This window comes from Rhopilema esculentum, chromosome 6 (genome assembly GCF_057945365.1).
Source record: "Rhopilema esculentum isolate cy_ngs chromosome 6, ASM5794536v1, whole genome shotgun sequence".
Taxonomy (NCBI): domain Eukaryota; kingdom Metazoa; phylum Cnidaria; class Scyphozoa; order Rhizostomeae; family Rhizostomatidae; genus Rhopilema; species Rhopilema esculentum.
Genome location: NC_142820.1, coordinates 7,364,241 through 7,391,988, shown reverse-complemented (window position 1 = coordinate 7,391,988; position 27,748 = coordinate 7,364,241). Strand labels below are relative to the sequence as shown.

The 27,748-nt window shown below is 36.3% G+C and overlaps 2 protein-coding genes across 3 annotated transcripts; both read left to right on the top strand.

The window, feature by feature from the left end:
- The first annotated feature begins 968 nt into the window (after positions 1 to 968).
- Positions 969 to 16,898, top strand: LOC135686333 (N-alpha-acetyltransferase 15, NatA auxiliary subunit). The gene is made up of 24 exons (XM_065202538.2): positions 969 to 1,137; positions 3,955 to 4,039; positions 4,379 to 4,483; positions 4,746 to 4,834; positions 5,011 to 5,079; positions 5,310 to 5,456; positions 6,196 to 6,346; positions 6,727 to 6,846; positions 6,980 to 7,075; positions 7,528 to 7,634; positions 8,192 to 8,264; positions 9,172 to 9,338; positions 9,778 to 9,930; positions 10,111 to 10,239; positions 10,565 to 10,644; positions 10,872 to 10,941; positions 11,388 to 11,451; positions 11,734 to 11,823; positions 11,981 to 12,060; positions 12,883 to 12,991; positions 13,563 to 13,661; positions 14,190 to 14,336; positions 15,284 to 15,381; positions 15,827 to 16,898. Exons 1-24 carry the CDS (start codon positions 1,087 to 1,089, stop codon positions 16,073 to 16,075), a joined length of 2,628 nt encoding a protein of 875 aa, XP_065058610.1. The 5' UTR covers positions 969 to 1,086; the 3' UTR covers positions 16,076 to 16,898.
- Positions 16,899 to 17,016: 118 nt separating this feature from the next.
- LOC135686331 (uncharacterized) lies at positions 17,017 to 27,093 on the top strand. Of its 2 annotated transcripts, XM_065202536.2 has the most exons (3): positions 17,017 to 18,725; positions 19,545 to 19,598; positions 20,953 to 27,093. In XM_065202536.2, exon 3 carries the CDS (start codon positions 21,086 to 21,088, stop codon positions 26,042 to 26,044), a length of 4,959 nt encoding a protein of 1,652 aa, XP_065058608.2. In that variant the 5' UTR covers positions 17,017 to 18,725; positions 19,545 to 19,598; positions 20,953 to 21,085; the 3' UTR covers positions 26,045 to 27,093. The 2 variants fall into 2 exon arrangements, with proteins under 2 accessions (XP_065058608.2, XP_088965000.1); XM_089108874.1 differs by lacking the exon at positions 19,545 to 19,598.
- Positions 27,094 to 27,748: the final 655 nt, after the last annotated feature.

Here is a 27,748-nt window from a genome sequence, read left to right as displayed (position 1 = left end):
AACACCAAGGCTCTACAAACTTACTGAAAAATCACATGAACTTGTCCAGCCACAGATTGAAAATCAGAAGAAAAAACATGTTTTTGGAATTTTTTCTTAACATAACGAGCAGTACAGTAGATTTTATCAGCTTAGCAACTTTCATACCAAAAACGGTATGTCATGCAAACAGGGCCTATTTTAGTGTGGTTTTTCCCACATTTTGTGGTCTTGGAAATCCAAAATGTGGTCTTGGAAATTCAAAATTTTGGAGTGGGTTTTTTCATTTTAGCTGTATTTCTGTTATAAATATGTTTTTCTGTTGATAGAGTTCTGAAACTTTATAACATAACAGAGCAATAAATGGACTCCCCCCATTATTAATTTTCAAAAATCTTATAGCCCTCTGCTCTTATTGGAACCCCCCGCTTTTTAAATTTTTTGGCTCAGTGTGTTCTTCTACATTAAGATAAGTATGAATTATTGAGCTTCTAGCGATGTTAACCTTTAACTACTGTTACTGTCGGAGTCCATGAATAATTGGCTACAATAGAAACATATTTGTAATCGTGTTATGTTGAATATTTTTGTTTTACACGATTAAAGAAAAACGATTTCTACGGCAACGGTCGATATTGTGAAATTCCATGCTTTATATACAGCCTTCTTTTCTTAAAATGTGGTCTTGGAACATTTCCAAAAATTGGCCCTGCATGCAAAACTATAAATTAGTGTCCTTAGAAACAAAGTGTTAGTACGAAAATGTTGAAATAAAAACAGTGCTGAAAAACATGATCACAAATTATCCAAAAAGAACATCAAGCCTCGGTAAAGATTATTTGGTACTTATGGAAAGATTGTACACCATTTCTACGTCATTTCTACACCATTTCTACACCATTTCTGTATGATTCGCCGCTACGCATCACTGCACACGCCAAATCCGCGTGCCGCCTAGGCTCCAGGCTCCTAAGAGTCTGCGCCTTCCTCCAAGCAAGTCTTGGTAACTGCAGTGCCAATGGCAGCATGAGAGCTATCGAGACAAACTGATGGCCTCTAGTTGTTTATGAAATAAAAGTGACTTGGAGTATTAAAAAGAGTTTGGAAATGCCGAACGATCTTCCGCAAAAGGAGAACACTCTTTTCAAGAGAGTTTTGGTAGGTTTTCAACATTTTAGCGCAAGAACCTATGCTAATTACTTAGGCCCATCTCAGTCATTGGTCAATCTTCTCAAAGACATTCTCTCCCAGTTTATCTAATTACGTAGAAAACTGTGGAGCTTGACCTGTTGGATAGGTCTTTGCTTATTTTCTACATTGGCAAGGTATAAGTGTCATTTTTCACGACTTGAATCTTCAAAATTGATCGTATATCACTTTGAGAAGGTACGTCGGAATGTCCGATGTCTAGAAACTCTTATATTTTAAAAAGTAAATGTAGAGATATTTATTCATCGAGCGTTCTATTGTATTATGCTAAGACAGATAATAGGTCTCCTAATTCTCTGGGTATGTGAAAGTGAAGCATTATTTTGGGACGACTAAAGTAAAGACGTGATTTTGCGTACAAGTTGCCCATTCAATCCTTTTTTAGCCCCCTTTCCCCTAACCTGCTTATTTATTTTTTCGTAATTGAAACCCTGTATGTGTGCAATTATGAATATGCATAATTTTTGTAATCAATTTTGCATTTCCCTATCATTGTCATAAATGGACAAAAATTATAAAAAACTGTTAGACAAGTGTTCTATTCCTACCTCCTTAAAAGGGGCAGCACTGGCAGGTGATAAGTATTATGCAGCGAATTTCTATAAACACTTTCAGTCCTGGTAGTATGAAATTTGCTGGTGTGCTGGTAATTGTATGCTTTCAAGGTCAAAAATTAAGGCATTGACCTCACAATTTTTCGAATAGGAGGTCTTTGTAAACTGTAGAATTTTTATAGAATTCTAGAAAAAGTTTGTTGTAAGTAAAATGCAAACGGGCTTTGAAATTGATGCCACAAAATGTTATGAGCACTGAAAGGATATTTTAAGGTGGACAAACAACCTTTCGAAAGTATTCCTCAACCCAGCTGCTAAAATCTATCCATACACTGTACTTTCTATGGTTTTTCATAGGTAACCTCCAATGTTGGAAAGAGCTGTTGAAATAAAACCCTGAACACGTGCCTGGCAGCATGCATGTTTAGTCTGGCCTTAATGTTCAATCTCTCTCCATTGAAAGTTGGGGTGTACACCCTTTAAAAGCTGTCTTTAAACATTGAGCTGCGGGGTGAGGAGGGGGGATGAAAAAACTTAACATTGTTTCTCAAAGATTTTCTGAAATTCCTCAAAATTGACTAGTTGGCATTTTCAGTAATTTTCTACCCCGCACCCCACCAGTTTTACCTCTGTTTCAATGATATTTGAACTTTATCTTTATCAATAGTTTGTAAAAGTGTAATAATAATTTAATTTGTATATAATATCATAAATTGTGATCAAAGGTACCTCCTAAATGTGCCACAGTACTGTTTAGCCCCCACATTTAGGAGGTTCCTTTGATCACAATTTTGGGACGCGAGTCTGTATTGCAGCCTTAAATGATTGTCCTAGGCTATCATACAGAACATTAACAAGTAAGGGTAAGAAGGCCCTTGGAACAATCAACCAAGGTGGTGCTGGCTGACCATTTTGTTCATTTATTTTTGTGCTGTTGGAGGGCCAACACTACCACAAATAAAACCCAAAACTTTTTTGAGGGGGTTGAAAACCAGAGACAATGGCCTTCTTCTGCCAACTAGCAACATCTTGTTCATGCAAAGTTGCAAGCCATTTGGCCATTACCTAATGCATGAAGAAAATAAATAAAATGTTAGCATCCTAAAAAACCTGGAAACACCAAGACATTTGTTGGGTGGCTAGGGTTGCAAAAAACTTTGCTCTCCACAGTCCGACTTTAGGTTGTCTTGCAAATGTGTGTGGAAAAAACTTTACCAACACAATGTGTACTCAAAGCCAATGCACACTTGCACGCTTGTTGCTTTGCCCTTATTAAAGACACAATGTGATCCTTACTCACCAAAAAAGACAGATCATGTCACATATTACACATGATTAAATTTCATTTAACCAAGGTTAGTCATCAAGGGAAGATGTCATCAGCTACAGAAGGTTGACAATATTTGATTTGTTTTTTGCAACCCATCCATTGCCGACAGCTGTGATTGGTGTGATAAATAAAAAATTCTAGCAATGAGTGTGAAAAGCAACATTCAGAGAGATACAGGATCAGTTTGTGTGACATTTGATAAATACAGTGTACAATGGAAATGAAATAAATAGAGAAAAGACAAAGCTCTGAAGTGCTAACATTTTCAGAAGTTTGTAGAACACTCTGATTTTCTCTGAGTTCTTTTTTATATGTAAGTGAGGCTACAATTTACGAACAGTTCACCATACAATTCTAACCATCCGCTCAAACAGGGTGTGTGCCCTAGAATGGTTCTAGCAAGGAAAAGTGGTAAATAGTTTGCTAGCCATGGGGCTTGCTTTTATGCAAACTACATTCTGGCAGTAAAATTCAGATATGAAATTTGGTATCTTGTATCAATTGGCCATTTACTCCTTTTATTTTAATGAATGGAATATCTACTGGATTTCATGTTTTGTATTTTGTCCCTGCCTTCCAGTGTCTCACTACAAAGAAGGGAAATGAAAAAGTCTGTGCAAGCCTTGGAGTCTAATAGACATATTTCTTTCCTCTTGTTGAAAATTAAGTCAAAGTTTTGGGTTTCACCCTGCGCCCCCTCCCATTGCCATGTTAAAGATCTATTCTCAGGGCTGTTGAAACACACCTCAAAACATGTGCCTGGCAGCATGCATGTTAAGTTTGGTCCCTACCCCTCCTCCTGTTCAAAGTAGGGGTGTATGGCTTTTAATAACAGAGCTATCAACATATAAATATAAGACTTACTGAATAATTTCTTTCCAGCGTTGCTATGAACAAAAGCAATACAAAAATGGACTCAAGTTTTGTAAACAAATCTTGAGTAACCCAAAGTTTGAAGAACATGGAGGTATGGAGATACATTTGTCATTCCTTCATCAAAATTGACATCATATTTTGTGCAGATTTTGATTATGTCTTAGTTGAATGGATGAATTTTTTATAGATTTAGTACTAGCATTGTATCCAGATATTTGATAGCTACATTGATTGCAAGACTGCCTACACAAATTTTTAACTAGATTTTTTTATAGTTTTGTTTCTACTTTTTTATCTGTAATGTCAGTTTTTCTAAGGAATACAATAGCAGAAGAAGAGGTTTCAGTTTTTTCTTTGCAGTGGATTTTACAAAATATCTTGCCTAAATATTGGGTTTGTGTTTATGTGAGATTGTTCTTGATTTCTATAGAGACTTTGGCCATGAAAGGACTGACTTTGAACTGTCTTGGAAGGAAAGAAGAGGCCTATAACTATGTTAGGCGAGGACTGAAAAATGATCTTAAGAGCCATGTTTGTATCCTTTGAAAATGATTAACTGGAGAATGTTAGCAATAGCATAATAAGTGAAATATTTTTAGTAGCTATATAAATATTTATATATATGATAATTTTATTCATTGTGTGTTCTGCCCTTGAAAGAGTTGTTCAGCCATATTGCCCTTTTTAGTCAATTCTACATGGCCATCTCATGATCTTAACAATCCTGTCATGAATCTTTTTCATCTTATGCAAATTTTGCAAATGAGAAAACTTTTAGTTTCCTTAACAAGACAAAGGTTGGCATGTTTTTGGGTTGCTGCAGAGATCAGACAGAAAATATGATGAGGCAATTAAATGTTATAGGAATGCTCTAAGGTGGGAAAAGGTATGTACATTAAAATTTTGTTGGTTTTTTTTGCTTATTGGTTACACAATCCTCAATTTAACTATTTTCACAGAAAATTTTATGTTTCCATTTGACATGTCTCAACATCCTTCAATGCAACTTTGAAATAACTTACCCAGCAAATTTTTTAGCTTTGCTTTTTTATCTTCTTATAGGACAATATCCAAATTCTCAGAGACCTGTCTCTGCTACAAATTCAGATGCGTGATTTAGATGGATTCAGGGTAAGGCTTGTTCTGAATTTTCTCTATTATCATAAAATGTGAGCTTTTAAAATCATGACACCCAAAGATGCATTCTTTTGCTTTCCATTTATTTTCTCAAGATGTTTGAGCAAAGGATAATTTGCTTTTTATTCTCCTGAATGTATGCACACAACCTGCTTTCTAAAATTTGATAAAAATTTGATAAGAGCTGTTATTTTTGTTTTCAAAACTTCAAACCCTTTTTGCAGGATACGCGATATAAATTGCTGAAGTTAAGGCCAGTGCAAAGGCAATCTTGGATAGGCTATTCTGTCTCATATTTTCTACTTGGTGGGTATGACATGGCATACTCTATCATGGATGAGTTTAGGAAGACTCAGTACCCAGAGAATCAGGTTATTTATAATTTTTTATAACAACTTGTCCAGTTACTAGTTAAGCAAATATTCAGCATAAAGACCTCTTTGCACCTTATTCTAGCAATGTATAAGAGCTTAGCAATATCCAAATGGTTAGAAACTTGTGATTAAAGAAGCATGCTAAAGGCGGTCTGTCCCCTATTGTGCTCAACTTTATTTTCATGAGAATGAGATTCAAGCATCAATGAGCTTGAGCCATAATTAAATGAGACTGATCAGAGACAACTTTGATTCTCGAGCTTTTAAGTCAAATGGCTGTGTTCCCATTGAGTCGAAGCTGTTGTTAGACAAATTTTGTTCCTTACTTTGTTTCTGCCACAGATATGTCAACAGCAAAAGGAAATGCTTCCATTGGCATCATTCCATTCCAGTAATTAAATCTTTGTGCCATTTCTGATAACTTTTTGCTTGCAGTTTCAAATGTCTTCCACACCCACAGCTAGGCCGACCAAAGTGAGCAGCATAATCCATTAAGGCAGGAAGACTAATTGTTCATATTAGCCAATCATTGAGGGGACAGACTGCCTTTAATTCGTATGAACAAGTATTTATCTTTTGATTTTAATCAGTTTAAGATAATAACTACTTTTAGAAATGTATTTGCTATTATCAACATGTTTACTAGTTTTTCCATTTGTACACACTTGTTGTGTTATTTGTAAAATTTCAGTTTTGCTTTGGCATATATATAAATTATTATGTTTCTTCTTAAAAGGTAAAGACCAGTCATGATTTTGAGCATAGTGAAATGCTTTTATATCAAAATATGATTTTAAGAGAAAGTGGAAAGAAGAAGGAGGCTTTGCAGCATTTGAATGATTATTCAAAATTTATAACTGACAAGCTACAAGTGAAAGAGCTACAAGGTAAATTTAAATTTTTCTCTGCAAGTTACAATTTTCTTTAATTTTGACAAATCACTGAATAAAGTAAAGTAGTCTGAATAAAGTTGTGTCCATTAATGTAAACAATATTTGGTTCTCACTTTCAAAACTACTTTGATGTTCAACTTTGGGTTGATATTTATTTATATCTTTGTTTTGATATGCTATTTGATTTTCACTTTCATAATAAAACAACAGAACAAGAACGTTTTTAACATCATTTCATTATAAATATTTGAAATTTATGCTTTTGCTTTGACAGCTGAAAATTTAACCCAGAGCTATCTTGCACTGTTCATTGATCTATTTTATCAGTGGCCTATTTCACATTTGAAGCTCTTATTGATTGTTTTCTTTCCTAGCTTCCTTGCACATGGAACTTGATCAATTGAAAGAGGCAGAAGAAATTTATAGAGGCCTGTTGAAAAGAAATCCAGAGAACTGGTTTTATTACAGGAAAATTGAAGAATGTCTCAAATTAGGTTGGCTATACTTTTTATAAAGAAAGACATCTTGGATGATGAATTTGGTCTGTTCTTATCAATTCCTCAAGTTTTTTCCTTCTTTTTGATAAAATATTGTTGTAAAGCAAAGTTGATTTCCTATCCATTTTAGACTCAGAAGAAGATAGATGGAAACTGTGTCTTGAATACAGCAAACGGTACCCAAGCACTGAGGCACCCAAGAGGATACCTCTTAATTTTACTACAGGTTTGTAGTTTGATGACTATAACGCTGTCTCTTGTGTGTATCAACATGCCTTTTATTTTTTATGATTAAATAAACTGGTTTTTTCTACCAATCCGAAAGAATTTCTTAAAATCTAGAATAAGGAAAGTGGAACACTGTTAATTCTAATTGCATCAAAGGTTTCTTTTAATTGAAGAGCTGATTAACCACACCCCCGAATTTTTCGCTACCATCTATGCAATGAAAGAATACTTTATCATAATAAATCATGAAAAATAAAAGAAGTCTGTTCCCAAGTGATTTTATCTCCAGTTTTTGAAAAAGCATTTTTCTATATGCAACTTCCTTATTATTGCTGTTCTTGGTAAGTTTGATTTTTTATGGCTCAATTTTGCTGCCTTAACGCAACTCTACTCTTTTTCACTTTTTATCAAAAAATTGCATGAATCAGAATCTTTGATATCATTTTACAGGAGAATCTTTAAAGACGTTGGCTGACAGCTATTTGCGAAAAGCACTAAGGAAGGGAGTTCCATCCTTATTTGTAAACATGCGTACCCTTTACGGTGACAAATCAAAGGCAAGTTTATTTCTATACAATTTCTATCATAGAATTACCCAACACAGCTGTGTAGTTCCCCATTTCTTGCTTCCTGCTGTTTTTTGATCTGCCGTTTCTGTTCTCTGACCGCTAGATAAATTTGGTGCCAACCAAAACAAAGGCCCCATAGATAAACATTTTTATACTCTACAGCACCAAATTGAGTTAACATCAAGTTAATTTTGAAGTAAGATTAAGACTACTTGAATTAAATGTATTGCTATGGCAGGGGTGCAATGACAAGGATGGATTTGCTCAGAAGCTAAAGCCCCCTAACCTATCAATTTTCTCGGACAATTTCGTTCCACTGTTGGAAGTTGTAGGAACACTATAAGAACACTATGCTAAAGATGTCTTCTAGCATCGTGTTCCAAACCGTGTTACCTTGGTTCACTGCTTTCTCACTCACTCGAAGGATCTTGTTAAGAAACGCTCTTCTCGGTTGTATATTGTCCATTATGTTTCGTGTTCCTTAAAAAGTTTTAACTGCTCTGTCATCATTGTTTGCATATATCTTGATAGTATTTTTCTTTTAGGTTGAAATTCTTGAAAACCTTTTGTCGAGCTACGAGAAAAACTTGACATTGCACAATTCGTTTGAAGAATGTGGTAAGCTTTTTTAAAGGCCATTAATGTAGAAAACCTTTGACTTTTTCACCAACAATGACTACAATGCCTGCCAAAAGTCTTGGAACACTGACGTCAATTTCCAATATCAAATCAATCATCCCCCTCTCCCCTACAGAACAATGTTGGTTTACTATCAAACAGGTTAGGATTTTAGGAAGCACTTTCTTTTGCGTACTTTTATGATATTTCTCTAAACCATCAACATTGTTTTAGGGGGAAGGGGGCGGAAGTAGTAATTTCTTTTCATGAAAGGAATGGAAGATATCAACTGCAGCGTAAATTGCTGGGTGTTGGCAGGCATTGTACGTGCTTTTGAATATGCTAATCCCCGTGTGTTTGAAGTACCCCACTATTGGATCAGCCGAGCCTAGAAATATTGGCAAAAAAAATTTGATATTGAAAACTGCATAATGAGAAAAACGAGTGTAGTCAACAGAACTTTGGCTGCCAATATACTTTTGGTATTGTCAAAAGCGCAGATATGAAAGTGATTCGTAGAAGGCCATAAAGCTCTTTTTAGCTCTAATGAGCTCAGCAACCTGAGGTGGAATTTTTCACAAACGAAATTTCAATTTCAAACATTTTATATTTTATTGAAAATTCAAATGACTCGTACACAGATTATCTCGGCATGGAAGCCTTCAAAGTCTCTCCTCCTTGAAACGTAGAGAGTCATGATATCGGATATATTTCAGCGCACCTCAAAACAGTCATTTACCGGCTATAATATATTGTTTTTGTCATAGACAAGGCTATGCTTTTTCTAAATACTCTTTGATTAAGCCAAGAGTAACATAAATAGCTTTAAAAGAAACTTTCAGGAATCCTTTCATAAGACTGAAGGTTTCGTTTGATGACTTACTGTAAAGATCGCTCTCTCTGACAGGCGAGGTGAAAGAAGACCCTTCAGTTTTACTGTGGACATACTTTTTTATTGCACAACATCATGATCAGCTGAGAAGAACCGACCTTGCATTAGAATACATAGACAAAGTTTTGCAGCACACCCCTACGCTAATAGAAGGATATATGGTTAAAGCCAAAATATTCAAGGTATGCCGTGCAAACTCTAAAATGTACACCTCGTGAAAGCAGAGAAAGACAAGTTATGCTCAAGATGAACATGCCCAATATTTTCTGGCATTTAGTTCCTTGGGTCAAATATGGCCTTAGAGCTGCAGTTAAGACTTCTTTGCCTTAAAAAGAGCATTTTGATGCCATTCTTAATCAGTCCGACTACATCTAAAATTTTGCACAGTAATATAAACTTATTTAATCCTAACAAATCCGTTTACATTTTAGCAGAAATGATCCCCCGAAATTTCTTTCAAAGCCTTTCAATAATATCTATTTTCGTTTTAATAATATTTTTATTCTATGAATATAGAGAAGAGTAAAAGCAAATTTCTTCAAATTGGTTATCTTTGTTCCTAAGTTGTACTGCAGACCATTTCTGCTTTGTTTTTTCACAATTGGGTATCCACTTTTCTAGCACGCAGGATGCATAGACGAAGCCATGAAATGGATAGACGAAGGACGAACACTAGACACAGCCGATCGCTATGTTAATTCAAAATGTGCCAAATACCTCCTCAGGGCAAATCAAGTTAAAAAGGCCGAAGAAATATGTGGTCTATTTACAAGGGTATGCACATTTACCTACAAGGGTATTTTGCTTTACTGTAATCTAGCGTGGTAGAGTTAACCAAATGGTAACGAGATGACAGCTTTTGGAACCAGTAGGTTCCGAGTCAGAGCTATATTCGGACTGTATGTAACAAACTTGTATGGACTGTACTAAGTTCTGATTGTTGCATTTGTACAGGAAGGTGCTTCGCCTGCAGACAACTTAGACGAAATGCAATGTATGTGGTTTCAAACGGAATGTGCCTTGGCGCACAAACGAACTCGGAACATCGGTGAAGCACTGAAGAAATGTCATCAGATAGATCGGGTAGGCATTGTTTGTCATAAAATCCTGTCTTCTAGGAATGGGATAAGTCTTTCTTTGCGCAAGAATTGAGCTCATTTCTTCTGATTTAAGAATAATTTGAGTATTTTCTTTACAATTTATAGAATTCATTATCAAAGTCTACCTTAAATCTATTTTGATACCATGGGTTTGTTTAGATACCATTAAACTATTTGAATTTTTTTGTCCAATAGAATTCTAAGATTTTCAAAGTACAGGATATGCATATAAATCATTAATCGGTTGGCTGTAAACTTTTCACCGAATGAAGTTGCTGTTTTTGAATGCCCCCTTTTATTTTTCGTAGAATTTCTCTGAAATTATTGAAGATCAATTTGATTTTCACACGTATTGTATGAGGAAAGTCACTCTCTGTGCATACGTCAAGTAAGTGGCCGAGTATTGTTTATGTTTTCCAAACAAGCTTGTTTGTTGAGCAAACATTCTAGTTTGACGATCAAAATCCCCGCAAATGTAACAACCATAAACCTAATCTCTTTTTTCTTTGTCATCATCAATTTTTGAACATCATCACAATTCCACCATTGATATTAAACATTTTTTCTTCTTCTATGGTATTATGGTAGTCTAAAAAAGGCTACTTGGCTTTTTAGGTTACTACGCTTAGAAGATGTTTTGAGAAGTCACCCTTTTTACTTCAAAGCTGCAAAGATCGCTATAGAGGTTGGAGTTGTTTCCTGCTTTTCTCTCTGATTAATTGATCATTAGTTCCAATGGCAATTTTTGCTTGTCTTTTCGAAGTAATAAGATTTTGTCTAATACTTTCAACTTCTTTTAAAATGAATTTCTTGAGTTATAGTGTTAAGGGTCATTTCAGCCCCATTCTTTCTAATTTTTTTAATTGTTTTGTTTAGCTTAATAGTGAAAATTGCTACTGTTAAAAAAATATTTGATTTACCTTTAAAAGGACGGTTCAAAGAGCCCACCCCACTTAATTTAGAAATATTATTAAGCTACCCTCGTCATGGAAAATCAATCCTCAAAATCGAAATAAATACTTGGATAGTTTATTTGCGATTTTGTAAAAGAGAGCAGTTCTTCAGATGTTCCGTTAACTAATGTCGTTTGTTTTGCATTATATCACGGCTGTTTTCTTGTGTTTGTCTTAGCTGTACATAGGGCTGCACGACAAACCATACGAGGAGAAGAACGAAGATGATAATTTAAACAAAGGTGAGCCGTTACATGCTTCCGGCCAAATACCAGATGTCTTGAGCAACTAAAACTGCATCTAGAAATTTGTTTTGTAGAAAGAAACTTGCTTTCGCAGCTTTGGTCTTTTAAGGATTTCCAGAGTATTTGAATGAGAAAGCCTTGAACAGTAGGGGAACTTAGCTCATCCAAAAAGTGTAATATTTCAGTGCTGTATACACCGCTTTAGAATCATTTCTTGTCTGTACGACCTTAAGACAACTTCGTGAATCAGCTTTCAACTGGCTAGTTTATTTTTTGCAGGAAACCTGTCTGCTAAAGAGCTGAAGAAACTGAAAAGCAAGAAGAGAAGAGCCGAGAAGAAAGCCCAAGCCCAAGAGGAAGATAAGAAAGGTTAACACTTAAATTTAATTTGTTAATTTATTTTTGCTTAAAAACAATCTTCATTTATTTTTGCTTCTTCTCATCATGTTTAATTCTACATAAAAAACATGTCATCCACGGATAATTTTTCTTGCTTTGAAATAAAGTATGCTTTGCCCCCCAATAGGAGCAGACATCAAAGAAAGCAAGGAAAGCGAAAAGAAAGAAGAGAAGAAAGAAAGATTCGATGCAAAGGCCCTTGTGATGGTTGGTTTTCTAGTTAATTTTTGCTATTTTCATAAAGTCGTCCAGCATTTATATATCATATCTTCTTCCATTATAACCAGCTTAATTCCCCACTCTGGTCGCTCATGTTCCTTCTTTCTCAGATTTAATGCCGATAATTATGTTTCTACTTTTTCTTAATACCAAAATATTTTATGCACGCTTGATTCTTGAAATGGGGGCAAACATTTCTTTACAACCAGGAATATTTTAGTGTCAACGTGGACAATTCCCTAACATAACCAAAAAACGCAATTGCTAGAATGTGAATAAGCCCCATCTTTGAACAACCCCCCCCCCCCCACTCGAATAAGCCTCGCCCTAAATCAACTTTTGTGAAATAAGTCCTCACCCTCAAATAGAGAAATGAAATTTACCCTGATGATATTTTCGGTTGCTGCTAAATGATCCCGTTTCTTCGAATAAGCCCCCTCCTTCGAATAAGAATACACCCCAAAGTATTTTCAAAAAAAGCCCCGGAGGCTTATTCGAGGACTCACGGTTTAGGGCCTTATTCATATTTGAACGAAAAGAAAAGTCCCGCAGACCACCATTAAAGTTTATTTGGATTGGCAATCTCAACCGTGAACAGTTCTGTTTTTTGCAAAACAAAGAAGGCGGGTTTTACTTAAAATGTCAAATTGGATCCCGGTCATATCTCTTTACATTTTCCACAGTAATTTCGAGATACTGTTTTCTAAACTATTTTGTGAGTTTATCGTCATGTAAAGCACTATATTGTTTGTTCATGTTTATTGGAAACGAACCGTTCGTAATTGTTTTTGCACAAATCTTTTATTCTAGACTGAAAAGCCTTTGGAAGAAGCAATCAAGCTTTTGAATCACCTTCAGTTGCTTGCTAAAGACAGGATAGAAACACACCTCATGGCTTATGAGATATACGAACGCAAACGTGAGCCTTGTTATGCTGAAAATTATCTTGTTTGAAGATCCATATTTTTCAATATGATTTCTTACAGGACATTTTGCTTTCAATGCAACTCAGCATTGCCCTTCAAACACTTTTTTAGACATGAAGAGCGTGAAGAGCTTTCTAGGCAAATAGCCTAAGAGAAAGACTCAAAACTCATAGAAAACAACTCACTCCCTAGTTTAAGATTTCCCATAACTTTGTAAAGCGGTTCCATGTATCTTTTAAGGATCTACAATGTTTTGATGCTATAAACCATCCTCGAGCAACCTTTCTACAACCATAGCTGAGTATTATTGATGATTTCTTAAAAAAAATATTTGACAATTATATATTGTATAAACTTTTTAGTGAGTTGCCTAATGATCGCATAAAGTGTGAAACTCAGAGTAGCAACTTTGAACCGTCCTGTTTTATACACTGAATAGCGTAAATTTTACCTTGAGATAAACAGCAGAAAGATATGGAAGTCGAACGTTGATAGCTTTTCCACTGGGGTGATTTTATATGCCATTTCTTAATTTGTTTTCATCTCGCTTTCTCTTTTTAATAGGAAAACCATTGCTGATGCTTCAGGCCATCAAGCGTGCATACAGCTTAGATACAGAGAACCCAAAGCTCCATGAATGCATAGTGAGATTTGCGAAAACAAGTAAGCGATTCAGGCATTTTACATTCACAAATACTTTATATATATTCAACAGAATACCACTTGACGATGCCACTTTCCGCATCAAGATACTTGGTTACTTATAGTTCAAATAATTCTCGTCGTTTTTTTGAGAGTTCGAGTTGTGCAAAAGTTGCTTTTTAAACATTTCCATGTTCATGTAGGTTTTCTTAAGCTCCTACCACTTCATATGATTTTAGACAACGTTATCCCGAATGAGTGTCATGTATAATGCCCCGAAACAATTAGATTAATCAAACATTACCAATACCTCTTGATCAATTTGAAGGGTTAAGCGTTATGTGTGGCAACAAAGAGCTTGTTTACGTAGAGAATTTCAAAAAATTGCATATTTATGCTTCTTGCGTGACCCCTTGATTATGATAGAAGTCTTTAGGACTTTCGTAATTTTGTTGTGTTGCAGTATTTGTTCTGGGCCTTGGCTTGAATGTATGCACGTAAAGCTCCTTAAGTGATTGGTTGTGCTGATAATGGTGCTTTTATTTTCAGTTGCTGATGCTCGACCAAGCCTATCCAAGATCGTTCTCTCCGTGCTTGACAGGGGAATTCCAAGCTTCTTAGTCAATGTTGATTTGCAGAGTTATAATTTGCAGTTTCATCAAAGGCACAAGAGTTCATTGATCAGTCAAATTTCCGGTATGTAATATTATTGTAAAAGCGGGATCTTTGCAACGTAATTTTATACAAACGGTGTGTTTTTCATATGCATCATAGAACATGAAGACCATAATTGCTTGATGGACAGGCAATCTGCCTATGCACCATCCAACCTTGTGATAACAGCCTATCTAAAAGGCAGAAATAACCCTTTTAAAGATGTTCTCTATAGGTCACTAATTAGACAGCAAATATTTCCGAGACGTAGCTTGGTTAATTCCTGTCTTCCTCAGATTGTTTCAGTGAACCCTCGATTGCTATACTTTCAACAGTGTCACTTCTTGCAACATTATATTTGATTTCGTCTGAATTCAAGTCCAATGAATCATTTTGTATGAATGCTTCCGCACGTTGGTGAATTAGCTGAACAAAGAAAGAAATATATATTGTACATGCGATATTGTTGCCTTATGGTTCGTTAAATCTTTCACATAAAGAGTTACTAAAAATCATACTTTATGGCCATGAACTGTTACCATTTGATCTCAATGCAAAAATCCTTACGGCAACATTGAAGTATATCCAAGCCTCCAAACGGTTTGAATAACACAGGAACAAAAATCTTTAAAGCCCCTCTCGATTTTCTTCGATTTATTTCTTTTGTGGTTTATTTAATTATAAAATCGTTTTTAATATTGTGATTTACGTATATGTCTAGTGCTAGGAGGTAGTCATGATATATTGCTCCTTCTGGCTGTTCTTGTAATGTAGCATAGTAGTTTCCGTTCTGTACAGTTTCAGGTAATTTTATTTTTAACTTTTTATATCGAATGAACAAATATATACTAGTTATTTTTATGTTTGTTTTTTTACAAGGGGGCGTCTACTTGCCTATGACAACTAGTTTTGATAGAGAAGAAAGTGTTTTCTCTTTGCTCTCTTACTGCCTGTTTGTTTGTTAATGTTATATGTAAATACGTTTACAGTGTCCAAAATGATGTACTACCTGGATAGTTCAAAGAAGGAAGAGGCCGCCAAATTAATTGTTGACATGCCAGAAGAATTAGAAGATATTACCTTAGAGGTAGGTTCAGTAGATGCTTTGACATTAGACAGTGAAACTAGATTTGCAAATTATTCGAAGCTTTTTGTGTAACAGGATGTGTAAGATTTTGTTACAGATTGTAGGTTGGAAGTGTAGACAAGCTTGTTTTGAAGTGTAGCATGATATTCTAGTTTCCTTGTAGCATTGATTCAGCTAGGCTGCTTTTACTTCCTGGTTTGGCCTTTTTGCGTTGCCTGGTCTTATTGCTTGCTCTTATGCCTGCTTTATGTTTCTCCTAAATGTACTTGTGATGAAATCGGTTGACAGATAGTACAGATTTTATTATGTGATATTCTAATAATCTGATTCACTGTGTTACGTGGCTTTTTGCAGATTTATGTTTTCAGATTATGTTATATCTAAGGTTCATATCTGTTTGAATTTTACTCTTTCTTGGGTTTATAAATTTTTTAATGCCTTATAGAACTGTATCATTGCCTACGACACAATAGAAGACGGGCATCTAGGCGACTGTGCTCTGTTACTGCAGCAGTTTAGACAGAAGTTGTCTGCAATGTTCCCGCTCGCGACGAGGTTCCGATGCATAGAAGACAATGAAGATGCATCAGCAACTTCGAATCATGTCGATCATGGAGATAAAGCAGTGGGGAAACTAACCAATGGGCCTGCGAGTGAGAACAACATTGCAGGTTTCGATGAAATGGCAGATTAAATTTCCTTTCTATACTTTGAACGAAATCTTGGTCTCGTCCTCGGGGCAAATGGATGGGCCTTAACCCATTATGAAGTCTCAAGAAAAATGAATGACCTATTCTGCAGGTAAGGAATAAGGGATGACTGTGCTTATTTCAGAAAATAAGAGACAGGAAAGACATTTTTATTTGTACTGCAATGGATTTTCTAGACGTGTGTGTAATAATTTTGGAAATCCATAGCGTTGAAAAGAATTGAATTGTTCTGAACAGCCCGGTCATGGAGCAAATTTGCTAGTGCTGTATGTAATTTTATCTTGAGAGTTGTTTTGTGATTTATTGATTATATACGAGTATATAGAAGACTTTAAAGATTTCATCTTTCGTGGCCTAAATTTCATTTATTTACAGTCGCCATTTTGTTATTTTTTACGCAAGTCTCTCGTAGGTTCTGTCTAGGCATGACTCGCATTAGATAGGGGTAGATTTTGGTAAAGATTGATTTTTTAACGAATACATTTTTTACTCAGCCATTTCGTTCAATAAACAGATGTAATATGCCTCTCTTTGTTTCACGTCCTCGCGTTAGTCAATAGATCCCTTAGTGTGAAGCGTAAATAAGTTCGTTTTTCGAAGCATCTATTGTCAGCCATGGTGCTTTTCTTAAGGTGATGATATTGTCATTTCTGCTCATTGCGTATATGTTAGGCTCTTTCCATCCCTGTGATGTGATCAGGAATATGAGGACTTTTACCTTCAGCTGCCTCGTGTATCGTATTCTTGTTGTGTAAAGTTTTCTGCAAGTATATGGTTCAGATTGCTATGAAAATTTCAGCCGATAAAGGTGTGTTTTTATTTTGCCCAACTCTTGTTTCCATTTCGTACCCCGCTCTTAATGCAACTTAATGTTTTTTATCCAGTATGCCATTAGGTTGTCCGTCTTATTTTTTATGAAATTCGAGGGATGGTTTGACAAGAAATTTTTTTTATTTGCCAAATTATCAATGTTTACACTTAAGTTTGCAAAAGTGCTCACATTTGCTCAAACAACTAACATGAATTTTTTTACATTTTAATTCAAAATACAAAGCAAAGTCAGTGTTTTGGTGCGATACTGCAATTTTACTTTATTTCAACCACCCTATTTCTGTTACCTATTACCATTACAGTGGTATTCGGTACCAATGGTATGCTCTGTTGTAAACTGAAGCAAACATTTAAAGGCATCTTTCAAATCCCAAAGTTAAGATACTTGATATTACCTCATTTGGATACGTGGAATTGATGTTTGAAACATTAGCAAACAGTTAATTTTGGTAAATCTCCGGTCTCTGAATCCTCCATCTGCGTAGAGAGATGATAATGAGCGGAATAATAATAAGAATAATGATCAATTTATTTAAAGTTAGCGCTACCTAGCTATTTACAGTGAAATGAGCTAATGCAAGCCAACTGTTAAAACTAATACATCAAATAAATACATACAAGATTGAATATATAAAGTTTCAAGTATATAGTAAACTTTAAAACGAATTAAAAGTGTAGCATAAAAATCTAATCTGAGAATGATACACCTACTTTCAAGACCATGCCATGTTATGGCCAAACCTGCACCTAGAGTGGGGGAGTCGCAAGCTCTCTCTTATTCCAAGCATAGCAGTCAGGGGGAGGTCACATTGTGCAAAAGGACCAGGATAACTGTCTATAAGCGTAGCTACTCGGTGTCCTAACAACTACCTTCAAAAGCTAGGTAGAAGCATATAATGATACACTGTTGCATCATCATAGTCGCAATGATGCCCGAAAAGTGGTTACTTACACATTCGAAAACTTGGATGGCATATTTTAAGAGGGGCTCATAAAAGACTATTGGCCCAATTTTACTGCAATCATGTCAGAAAGAATTTGAAAAGTGGAAACCTTAAACGTCATTGGTAGATTTCAAATTCCAAGCAAAAAGAGGTTAAGATATTTCATGCCATCAAAAAGAATATCTCGAAAGCCTTGAAGAGGATTGAACAAACAAACCAGAAAAAAGTAGAGATGGCTGTGTATTTATTTTTAATCTCGTCATCAAATTAATACCTGTATTAATTTAAGGAGAAATATTGAATCTAGACACAAATATAAACAGGTTTAAAAGTTTGTTTGGATGGCCTTTGATCGTTCTCATTTATTTCCTTGCGCAAAGCAAACCGTTTGGTATCGAGGTGATTTTTTCAAATAGAGTCAATATGGAGGGATCAGTTGTTGCTCTTAACCCACATATAAACCTGTCATTGGAACCGATTTTTGCAAATGCACTTATACCAGAATTGCATAATAGAATAGAAATTAAGTTTCAGTGTAGTAGAAAAATGAAATGACTTTGGTGTGCAAGCAGAAGTTGCTTCGGAAACTGTCACACTCTCCTGGACTGTCAGTTTCTGGTACAAATTTCTGGACATCTCAATGTTTTCATATATTACTGGGATATTACTGTCGAAAGGCTGTTTGCCGGAGACTGATATTTTCATCGTCCTCCTCCGCAGTACAATTTTTCCCTGACGACAGTTACACAGTTTCCCTGTGTTACTGAGAGCGAGAAGGAAGAGGATGTAGGCGGGTGTTTTGATTTCAAAGATTTCATATTTTCGACGTTTTACAGTTGGAAGAGAACTGCTCAGATAGGTATGTACTGTTAGAAATCGTGAAAATATAGAAAGAATTAGCCAGTTTAAATATGATTGTGTCGATTAGGCTACCGAGGAAGTTAAACGTTCTTGATTGTAGGACTTAGGCCATCATATGGAAAATTTCACGCACAATGTGAGGCAAGCATGAAACATTTACGTTGTTTAAGGCGTTTTTTATCTACCCAGTGGAGATTAATTATGCTCTCTATTGTTAAAGGAATTTTTTTACTTAATTGCTGTTACCTAAATTATTTATCTGTCCAAGTATATTAGACCCCTACTAGGCCTTTATATTTGTGTTATGCCCCATATCTTATGATGTTGTCTCCACTGCAAAAAAGAGGATTAGATCTATGGTGTTCCTCAGTAGCCGTGATGATATCTCCAAGAGACCTGTTCTATTGTTACACGGTAAACTGCAGTTTATATCTAACATTAAAAAGTGAAATTTGAACTATTAGATGAAATGCTTAGATACTATTAGAGTCTAATTAAGTTAGACAGAAGGGCTGTTTCCAAAAAATGTTTGCCTATGACCAAAATTCGTAAATTTATAACTGCATTTGGTAATATAGGAAAATTTTACCATATTGATTTGAGAATTTATGATAATTCTAATTCTTTACAAATGTTTTGTTTGATAATCCTGTTTTGTGTTTTGTGACCAACTTATCTTTTGACATAGAGGGCTTGTTATAAACATCCCCTCCCATAAGCACCACCACCGCTATTGATTACCCTCTTGACTGATCTTTGAATCAAATATTTGATTTCTTTAAAAGTCATTGAAGTTGAAATCTATTGTGTTTTATAGATCTGTCATAAAGAATACAAAGATACTGTATGGAAGTAATGGAAAGTGTTTTGGGTAGGTGAATGTCTGTTTAGTTGGACTTTTTGTATGTTAACCAATACAACATAGACTTCTTTTAAATATGAAATCTATGTGGTCAGGAGTGTGGAGTGAAGATTTTATCTGATGAATATAATTAATATGCAATAGCATTTGATTAGTTCAAGGATAGCTCAGTGGTTGGGGTCACAAACTACAGATCCAAGTTTCAGGGGTTTGAGTCCATGACATCACCAAACTTTTGCTAAAAGGGGGGTGTCACCACCTCTCTGTAATTCCAAGCATAGAAATCATTAGGTGTGGTTACACCAAAAGTAAGAATTGCTTTCATGTATCAACAGGTATTCATGCAGGGTCTTAAGGAATCCATGTATAATCTGGTTAACTATGCATAAATGTGAAAATTTGCACAGAGCCTTAACAATTTGTCATAGGAAAAGTAGCATACGGTTTAACTCCTTCAACCACTGACCTTTCCTGCTTTGTGGGAGAGATTAATATTGATCAACTAAAGAACCATCAAAATGGCAATAAACCTTGTTAAACTATTTGCTTGAAGAATAATAGTTACTGCATTTTAGCAACCCATAATAGCAACTCTTTGTTATATGAAAGATACATTATACTGCATTTTGGCAACCCTGTCTTAGAACATGCAAACCACTCAACATGAAGACACTAAAGATGAGTTCAAACACTGAAGCTATATGCAATTTAAGCCCAATAAACTTGCCTAAAGGTTTAAAAAGGCACTAAGCCAGGCCTGTTTTTTCTAAAGGAAAAAACTCTTTATACAAAGTAACCCATAATCTTACTACAAAAGTAGAATGAAAAAGTAAAACAATTAAAAAGTAAAGAATAATAATATTTTCTCTTCTATCCTTGTTTTGTAGCGGTTTTGATTGATTATGGTATTATTCCATTTCTTGGGTGCATTTTTGAGTATCCAGTAGGTTAATGCAATTATTCATTTTTGCCACTGAGAGGGGAAGTCAAAACGTCCTTCTGCCTTCTGTCTTCCCCTCTCAAATGTTGGCATAAGTAAAGAGATATCAGGTATAATCTACAAATATTTTCTGAGAGTTTACATTTCCCTCAACTCTTGTTTTTAACTTGCTTTTCACATTACATCTTCATGAAAATGGTCGATTTTTCTTGTCTCTTGGTAAATGAAGACAACTTTTAACAATCGTGTTACTTCAAAGATAATTGATGGAGAGGCTTGAAAGTGTAACCAAAATTTAGTAAATAATATCTCAGTGATTTGATTTTCTGATAGATCCTTAGCAGTAATCTATTCAACCCAACCTTTTCTCAAAAATTGGCTCTAAATCTTAACAAGTCTTAGTGGCCTATTTCCACTTCACAGGAACTGCTTGAAGACCCAACGTTATTCAGCATGGAAATATCCTTATATGGTTAACAAGAAATCCCTCCTGTGGTAAAAGTTAGTGAGCCAAGAAGATTCGGCGTTGGTCAGCTTTAGTTCAAAGATCATAGTCATGTCGGAAATCATCGACTGTATTTCGTGGATTGTGCAGAAGACCTGCTGGTCATTTTATGTTTTCTTGAAGTTTCTCTTGTTACGCTTTCTTGATTTGCTTGGTCTTATTTTCAATGTTGCTGCCTGCCTTACAATAATTCGTTTTCCGATGATGATCCGCCAGTTCGCTGATATGGATGATCTGGAAGAATGGCGATACGTTGGGCTAGTGCAGTTACTGATTTTCATAGTTGATATCCCCGTCATGATTGCAGCTGCAATCCTTGTATTGACGGTTTTCAGAATGTTTCCTCTCTGTAAGGAGTTGAAAGAAAACAACTGTGAATGGGACATTAGTAAACAGTCTCATGAGATTTACTTTTCTGGTTTTAAAACAAGAAAGATTATTATGAAACAGTTTTTCCTTCTATTAGTTGATTTACTGTTTATTCCTGCAGCATTGTTGTGCCTCTTTTCGTGGCGCTGTGTTATTTTCATTAGAGCTTTCAAGGAAGCCTCGGACCAGTGGGAGAAACGCAAGACATGTTTCAAACAGCTTCTGTACTTGTTCCTAGACATACCATGCATCGTACTTGGCCTTATTTGTATGTGCACGTGGAGAATGCCTTTTATTGTTCATAGATGGTACAAAGCATATCGAGACGACACTGAGACTGAGTGGGACACAGAAAAATGGTACGCTTTTTACCATTTCGGATTATTCCTAATTGATATCCCCTGTATCGTGTGTTTTTTCGTTGCCTCTGTTACATGGCGACTTCCATTTATGATCCAAAAGCTGACAAAGATTTCAATATTCGATAAAGATGATGAATGGAAGCTGAGGAAGCTAGCTGTTGCCCAGTTCATTCTCATTTTTATCGATATCCCATGTATACTTTGCTCACTTTTCGTGTTTGTCACCATTTGGAGATTCCCTGCTTTTGTACAAAATATCAGATATGCTCTACGTAAGAAAAGTGGCAGACAGTGGAAGGTCCGTCGAGCTGCGATTTTACAGTTTTTTATATTTTTCATCGATGTCACCTGTTTTATATTGTGTGCGATAATAATTGTGACATTATGGAGACTTAAACCGCTGTTGCAAGGAATAAAGAAAGCTTTGTCTTCCAAACACAAATCAAAGGACGAGGAAACGACGAAAGGTGATGTTGAAGGGACAGATGGAGCTGGCGAACAAGTAGAAATAAATGAGGACCTAAGATCAAGCTCTGTTAATGATTCACCACCAACAGCTGAAGGAAACCTGAAGGATCTTGAAGATTCACAGAAAGAAGTGACCGCATCAAAAGTAGATCAGGATGAGAGCAATCTTGATGCAAGCACAGAAAGTGCTAAAAAGAAACTTCGAATTGGCTGGAAAATACGAAAAGTGATATGCATCCAGTTTGCAAGTCTTCTTATCGACATACCAGCTTTGGCACTTTTATGTTTTTTGATAGTCACAATACTCCGACTCCCAAAGCTCCTTTCCACATTTCTCCAAAGTGGTGACTTTTACACCGAATTCGCACTGACTGTCTATTACCAGACGTTCCTTCTATTTACCGACTTATTTTTTGTGTTACTTTTTCTACTTTTAATGTTTTTACGGCCATTGCAATCTTGGATTTGTCTCCTCGAAGATGAAGACCATATGAAGTATCGTTTGCTTCGCCATCATATGCAGTGGATCCCTGATATCGTTGCTAAACGAAAGCCTGCTTACCAGCAAGCCAATGAGCTACTTTCCATTCACCTAAAAATGTTCTCTGCGTCTTACCTCTTCAAAAATTCAGTCAAGCTTTGTCTTGACGAGTTCATTGATGAACTAAAAAAAATAAGAAATAAATTGAAAGATCAAGATTTAGACCCAGACTATGTTCATTTACTCGATTCTGTGTTGTGGTGGGAAGATAAGCGAATTGACAAAATGCTCAGGCTTTACGTTTGTGAATACAATTATCTATGTCGCCCTGATCGTCAAGTGCACAAAAAGAACTTAGAAACACTCAAACGGGAGCTCGATATCTACGATGCAAAGGTAGACGAACAATATCACCATTTGAAGGAATTCATTCTCACAAAAGTGCCATTGTGGACTGATTCAACTGGATTAAGTTCGCGCACGAGAAAGGAAACGCAAAAGGTTCTTATTGACTGTCTTCCACGTGGTGATATTTTCTTAGTGCTTCTTGCACTTTTGTGTTGTGTTCCAATATATAGGGGCCCAGCTATGGTAAAAAAGCTGTACAATCGCTGGTACAATCGATCAAACATAATAATAAGAACTATCAAGGAATATGGCCTAGATCTATTGACACTGTGTCGCATTATTGTAGTTGTTTTCTTCATTTACCGTGCCCCCTTCTTGATAGCAGATATACTGATTGACATAGTTGACAAAAAGAGTTGGAAGGCCGTCAGACGAACTGTAAAGAAATATCCTTTGTACATTTGGGAAGACTTGATCAAAATGATACAGACGCTCTTAAGTTGGAAGACGCCGCGTTTCATCGTAACTTCCATTCTGTTTGGAATCTTAATGCCAGCAGACATATTTTTAACGACTGCAAAAACTTTAACCTCAAATGTGTGTATTGCCTACACGATAACTGGGATTATATATATCACAATGATTGGTTTACCATTTTTAATATCATTTTATCTTGGAAGTAAGCTGCTTGAGATTGGCATTGGCTGGGTCTCCGCAGGAGTTTCTTGTGGTTTTGTGGCTGCATTACTTTTGGTTCTGGCTGTTATGGTAACAGCATATGTCAAAAAGAACCGCGACACAAAGCTTGTTCCACAAATTCACGACTATTTTCATTGGAATTGGTACAACTTGCATGTTATCTTTATGGAGCTGCTTGAATTTCTACAGTCGAACGCGCTGGTATTCTCATATGTTGGTATACCAATGTATGGAGGGTCACTGCTCCACGAAGCCTCAAATTACTTGCTTCTTTCATTCTTTCCATTCAACGTTAAACTGTGGATCGCTTTTGTGCTGTTTTTCATTTGGTTCTTCCTTAGTGCAGCCCCTGTTATTTTTGAGCAAATTCTTGAAGACCTTCCCAAGGGAACCTGCGATAAACACCCAGGATGGAAAATGGCCGTATCGTTATTTGCAAACACTTTGTTCATTACTTTTGTCGAGTGTTTCTTGTCGTGCATTTCCTGTTCCTACGTAAAGTGCCCATCTGATGTCAACTATAAGATCTTACCCACAAATCACACTTGTTTCAGCGCCTATCTGGCAGACGACAATAGCTTGTTATGCTGGGAGGGGCAGCATCGACTGATTGCGCTTTTTGGTCTGTTTGGGCTCGTGTGGTACACAAGTACATCCTTTTTAGTTGCTATTCAATACGGTGATCCTGGAATAACGAAACAAGACGTGGAGTTTTCTCCAACATACAACGTGATACAAAATTTTGTAAAAGCAGCTATGATTGCTGCTGTTGTTGTTATTACCACAAACAAATTTGCAGGTTTGGGAATTCTTATCACTGGAAATGCACTGATGATTATATTTACAGTACTGTTCAAGACATTGTTCCATTACAAGCCAACTAATTCATTTAGTTTCCTGTCATGGAGAGTTGCCGCCTATTCGTCAAGCGTTTGTGCTGCTGTGGCTGTAACAGTTGCTTTTGCTATGGATAAGCAAAACAACAAACTACCCGTTATAATCTTCGGTGTAGGCACTTTTATTTCCCTTTTCATTGCTGCAGTTTTGTCTGTTATGTTGCGGAAAAAGGATCGACTTGAATCAGTGCGACAGAAGTTTAAAGAAAGACTGTCTGCTCTTGAGAAACGGCTTTTGAAAGATAACATGCTTTTGAGTTCTTGGAAAGAGCAACAGAAGGCCTGGAGGCATCTGCTTAGAGGTGTTCGTGAAGCTAGAAGGGATGATCAGCTTTTCCAGGCAGCGGATTGGGAAGCTTTGGTGCCAAAAGATGTTGAACCCACAGTCTTCGACCCTGAGACTGAAACAGATGGCCGGACCTTTGTTGATATGCAGACCACAGAGGTTGCAACATTATCTCCTGATCAAAAGCCAGAAAATGTTTTGATCCCTTCAGACCTTCCCCCACCCCCATCTTATGGTTCGGTGACTGGTGACGTCGTTGATGCCCCCAACTTCTTCGCAGATAGAGTTTATTTCGGAGAGCAGGAAGTAATCAAAGAATCTCCATTTGATAACCCACTGTTGTCGCTAGAGCGAAATGGAGTCAATCTGTTGTTGGTTTTGGAGCAAAGTATTCTTTACAAAGCCTATTCTTTCTCATTTTTTGCCCAAAGATCGATATGGTTGTCATCCGTTGTTGTTTCGAACTGGACAGGACTCATGCACTGCCTTGAAGTTTTGGAAAGCAATTTAGACTTTTCCTTTAATCTCCCGAGTACGCTTGATATTTCGATCGCTGGCAATTCAGTTAGCACAGATGTTCTAGACGATGACCCGAGAGATCAGGAAGAGCCCCCTTCTTATATCCCAGAGTCGCGTGACCCAGCTGAAATCGAAGCCTTGTCTACAAGACTGCGCTTACAGGCCCTTGGAGACGTTGAATCCATTCCAGAGCATGGCTCCAAATGGAAAGAGCTAATGGACAAATTGCTTCCAACTCTCCCAGTGATAAGAAACTGGACCTTTGATAAGGATTCTGGTGATTTTGAAGTGAAATTGCGACGGAACGTCACAGGCACAATCAAAAGCGTAGGGTTGAATGGCGCTAAACTTGCTAGGGGGGCAAACATCTCTCTTGGCAAAGTTACAAGAGGAAATCTTGCTTTGGGTAAGATTCAATTTTTGGATGGGTACCAGCCAAAAGGGAGTAAAGGACCAATTCAGATCAATGTAGGCGACATTCAGTTCATTTGGAAGAAGAATCAGTGGTATCTAGAGTCACAGGGAAAGAGTGTTAAATATGACGTTGCATTAGACTCAATGCAAGTACTCGAGTGGCGATAATTAATCGTAAGTAAGTTTTGTAATCACCTCTATCGCTTCAAAAATCTTTATGCACGTCACATAATTTTCAATACACAATAATTTTAAGGACTGTTTGATATCGCTCGGGACATTACTGCCAAGGCTTTTTGTGGGCTTGTCAGCAGTTATTTCTTCAGCTAATTTGATGTTTAACTATTCTTTTATATTTTATTATTTCATATTTTTCATGTTTATTTAAGATGGCGAATAAAAGTTTCTCCAGGCAATAGCCCACCAACCAGTTAAATCCTGCACTTAGATTGGCCTAGTCCCATTCAAACCCGTCAATTCAATATGTTTGTTGTTATTCCACGTTCCACGTTTTTTGTTCCCAAATCTTTTGCGATTTGCGTTTGGCCTCCCTCTATCGCCATGCATTTAAGCTGTCGAATTCCTACGCCCACATCATGTACCGGATTAATAATTTTGATATTGGTGTTTATCTAGATAAAGAATGTGCTTGCCGATGAGTAGACTTTTCTCGGCAAAGATTCCAAGACAGGTTTTCAATTTAGGAAAAGAAACCTCTTTCGCCACAATGATCTTAACAATGGACTTTTACGAATTATAGAAAATCTTTGTTCTTGAAGACTTAGAAAAGCTGGTTAAAAAAGGCATTTATAGAATTTGCTTCCACCCCCCTAAAGGTTTATCGTATAAATATATGGACAGGTTACCCAAGTATTGGTGGACAAACTTTTCCGTATATCAATTCAGTAGATAAGATAGACGTAAGCACTTCGAAAATTTTGTTTATTCTTATCTTGAAATTTAATATTTACTGTTTATAGCACGTAAGAATTCAGAAAAAAGTTACACTGGACATTATTTCAGGTAATATTGGATGATATGAAATGACATCGGTTGAATATTATACTTATGTTATGAATAAATGAAAATGCAATTCTGATAAGATGATATTCATATATCGTAGACATGATGTTGCTTAATTTTTGGAAGTATTTTGGGTGTGCGAAATTAAAAATATGCTGCATAAATGATTTGTCACATTCGATGATCGAGAATATCATGTGCGTGGCTTATCATTTGATTTTATTCTGTTTCTTCCGACTTACGATGGTATCTCTGTGATTTCCGTGAAGCTGTATCAGCACGAAGTTTTGATTGACTCAGTAAATGTTGAAGAAAGTTTCATTAAGGAATTAATTCAAAAACCAGATTTTATGAAATATCACATTATCTATTCACAACAAGCTATGCGTAGAAAGTATATCGTTGACGGAAGTTCTAGTACTTTATGGGGGTTGCCTCGATGTTTTCTTCTTGTTGTCAAAATTTCTGATTTTTGCTGCTAAATAGCATACAGTTACTCCAATATTGAATGCCTACGTCTTTGCCCCCTTCCCCCTCTCCCCCCCCCATGCCCTCTGTTAGGCCAACCAAGATAGAAAAACGCCTCTTTAAAAGCAAGCCATTGATCTAATGGGGCGTGAAGGATATAGATTCATTACTTTACAATAGAGTAGCCAGGGTTGCCAAATTTCTTCTTCTTCTTCTTCTTCTTCTTCTTCTTCTTCTTCTTCTTCTTCTTCTTCTTCTTAACCGTAGGCCTTGTCCCGATTAATCAGGGTCGGCCACTCGAATCCACCTCCGTCACTCTTTTCTATTCCCAGCAAGGTTCACCGTCAGATTCAGATCCTGCAAGTCCTTCTTGATCTTGTC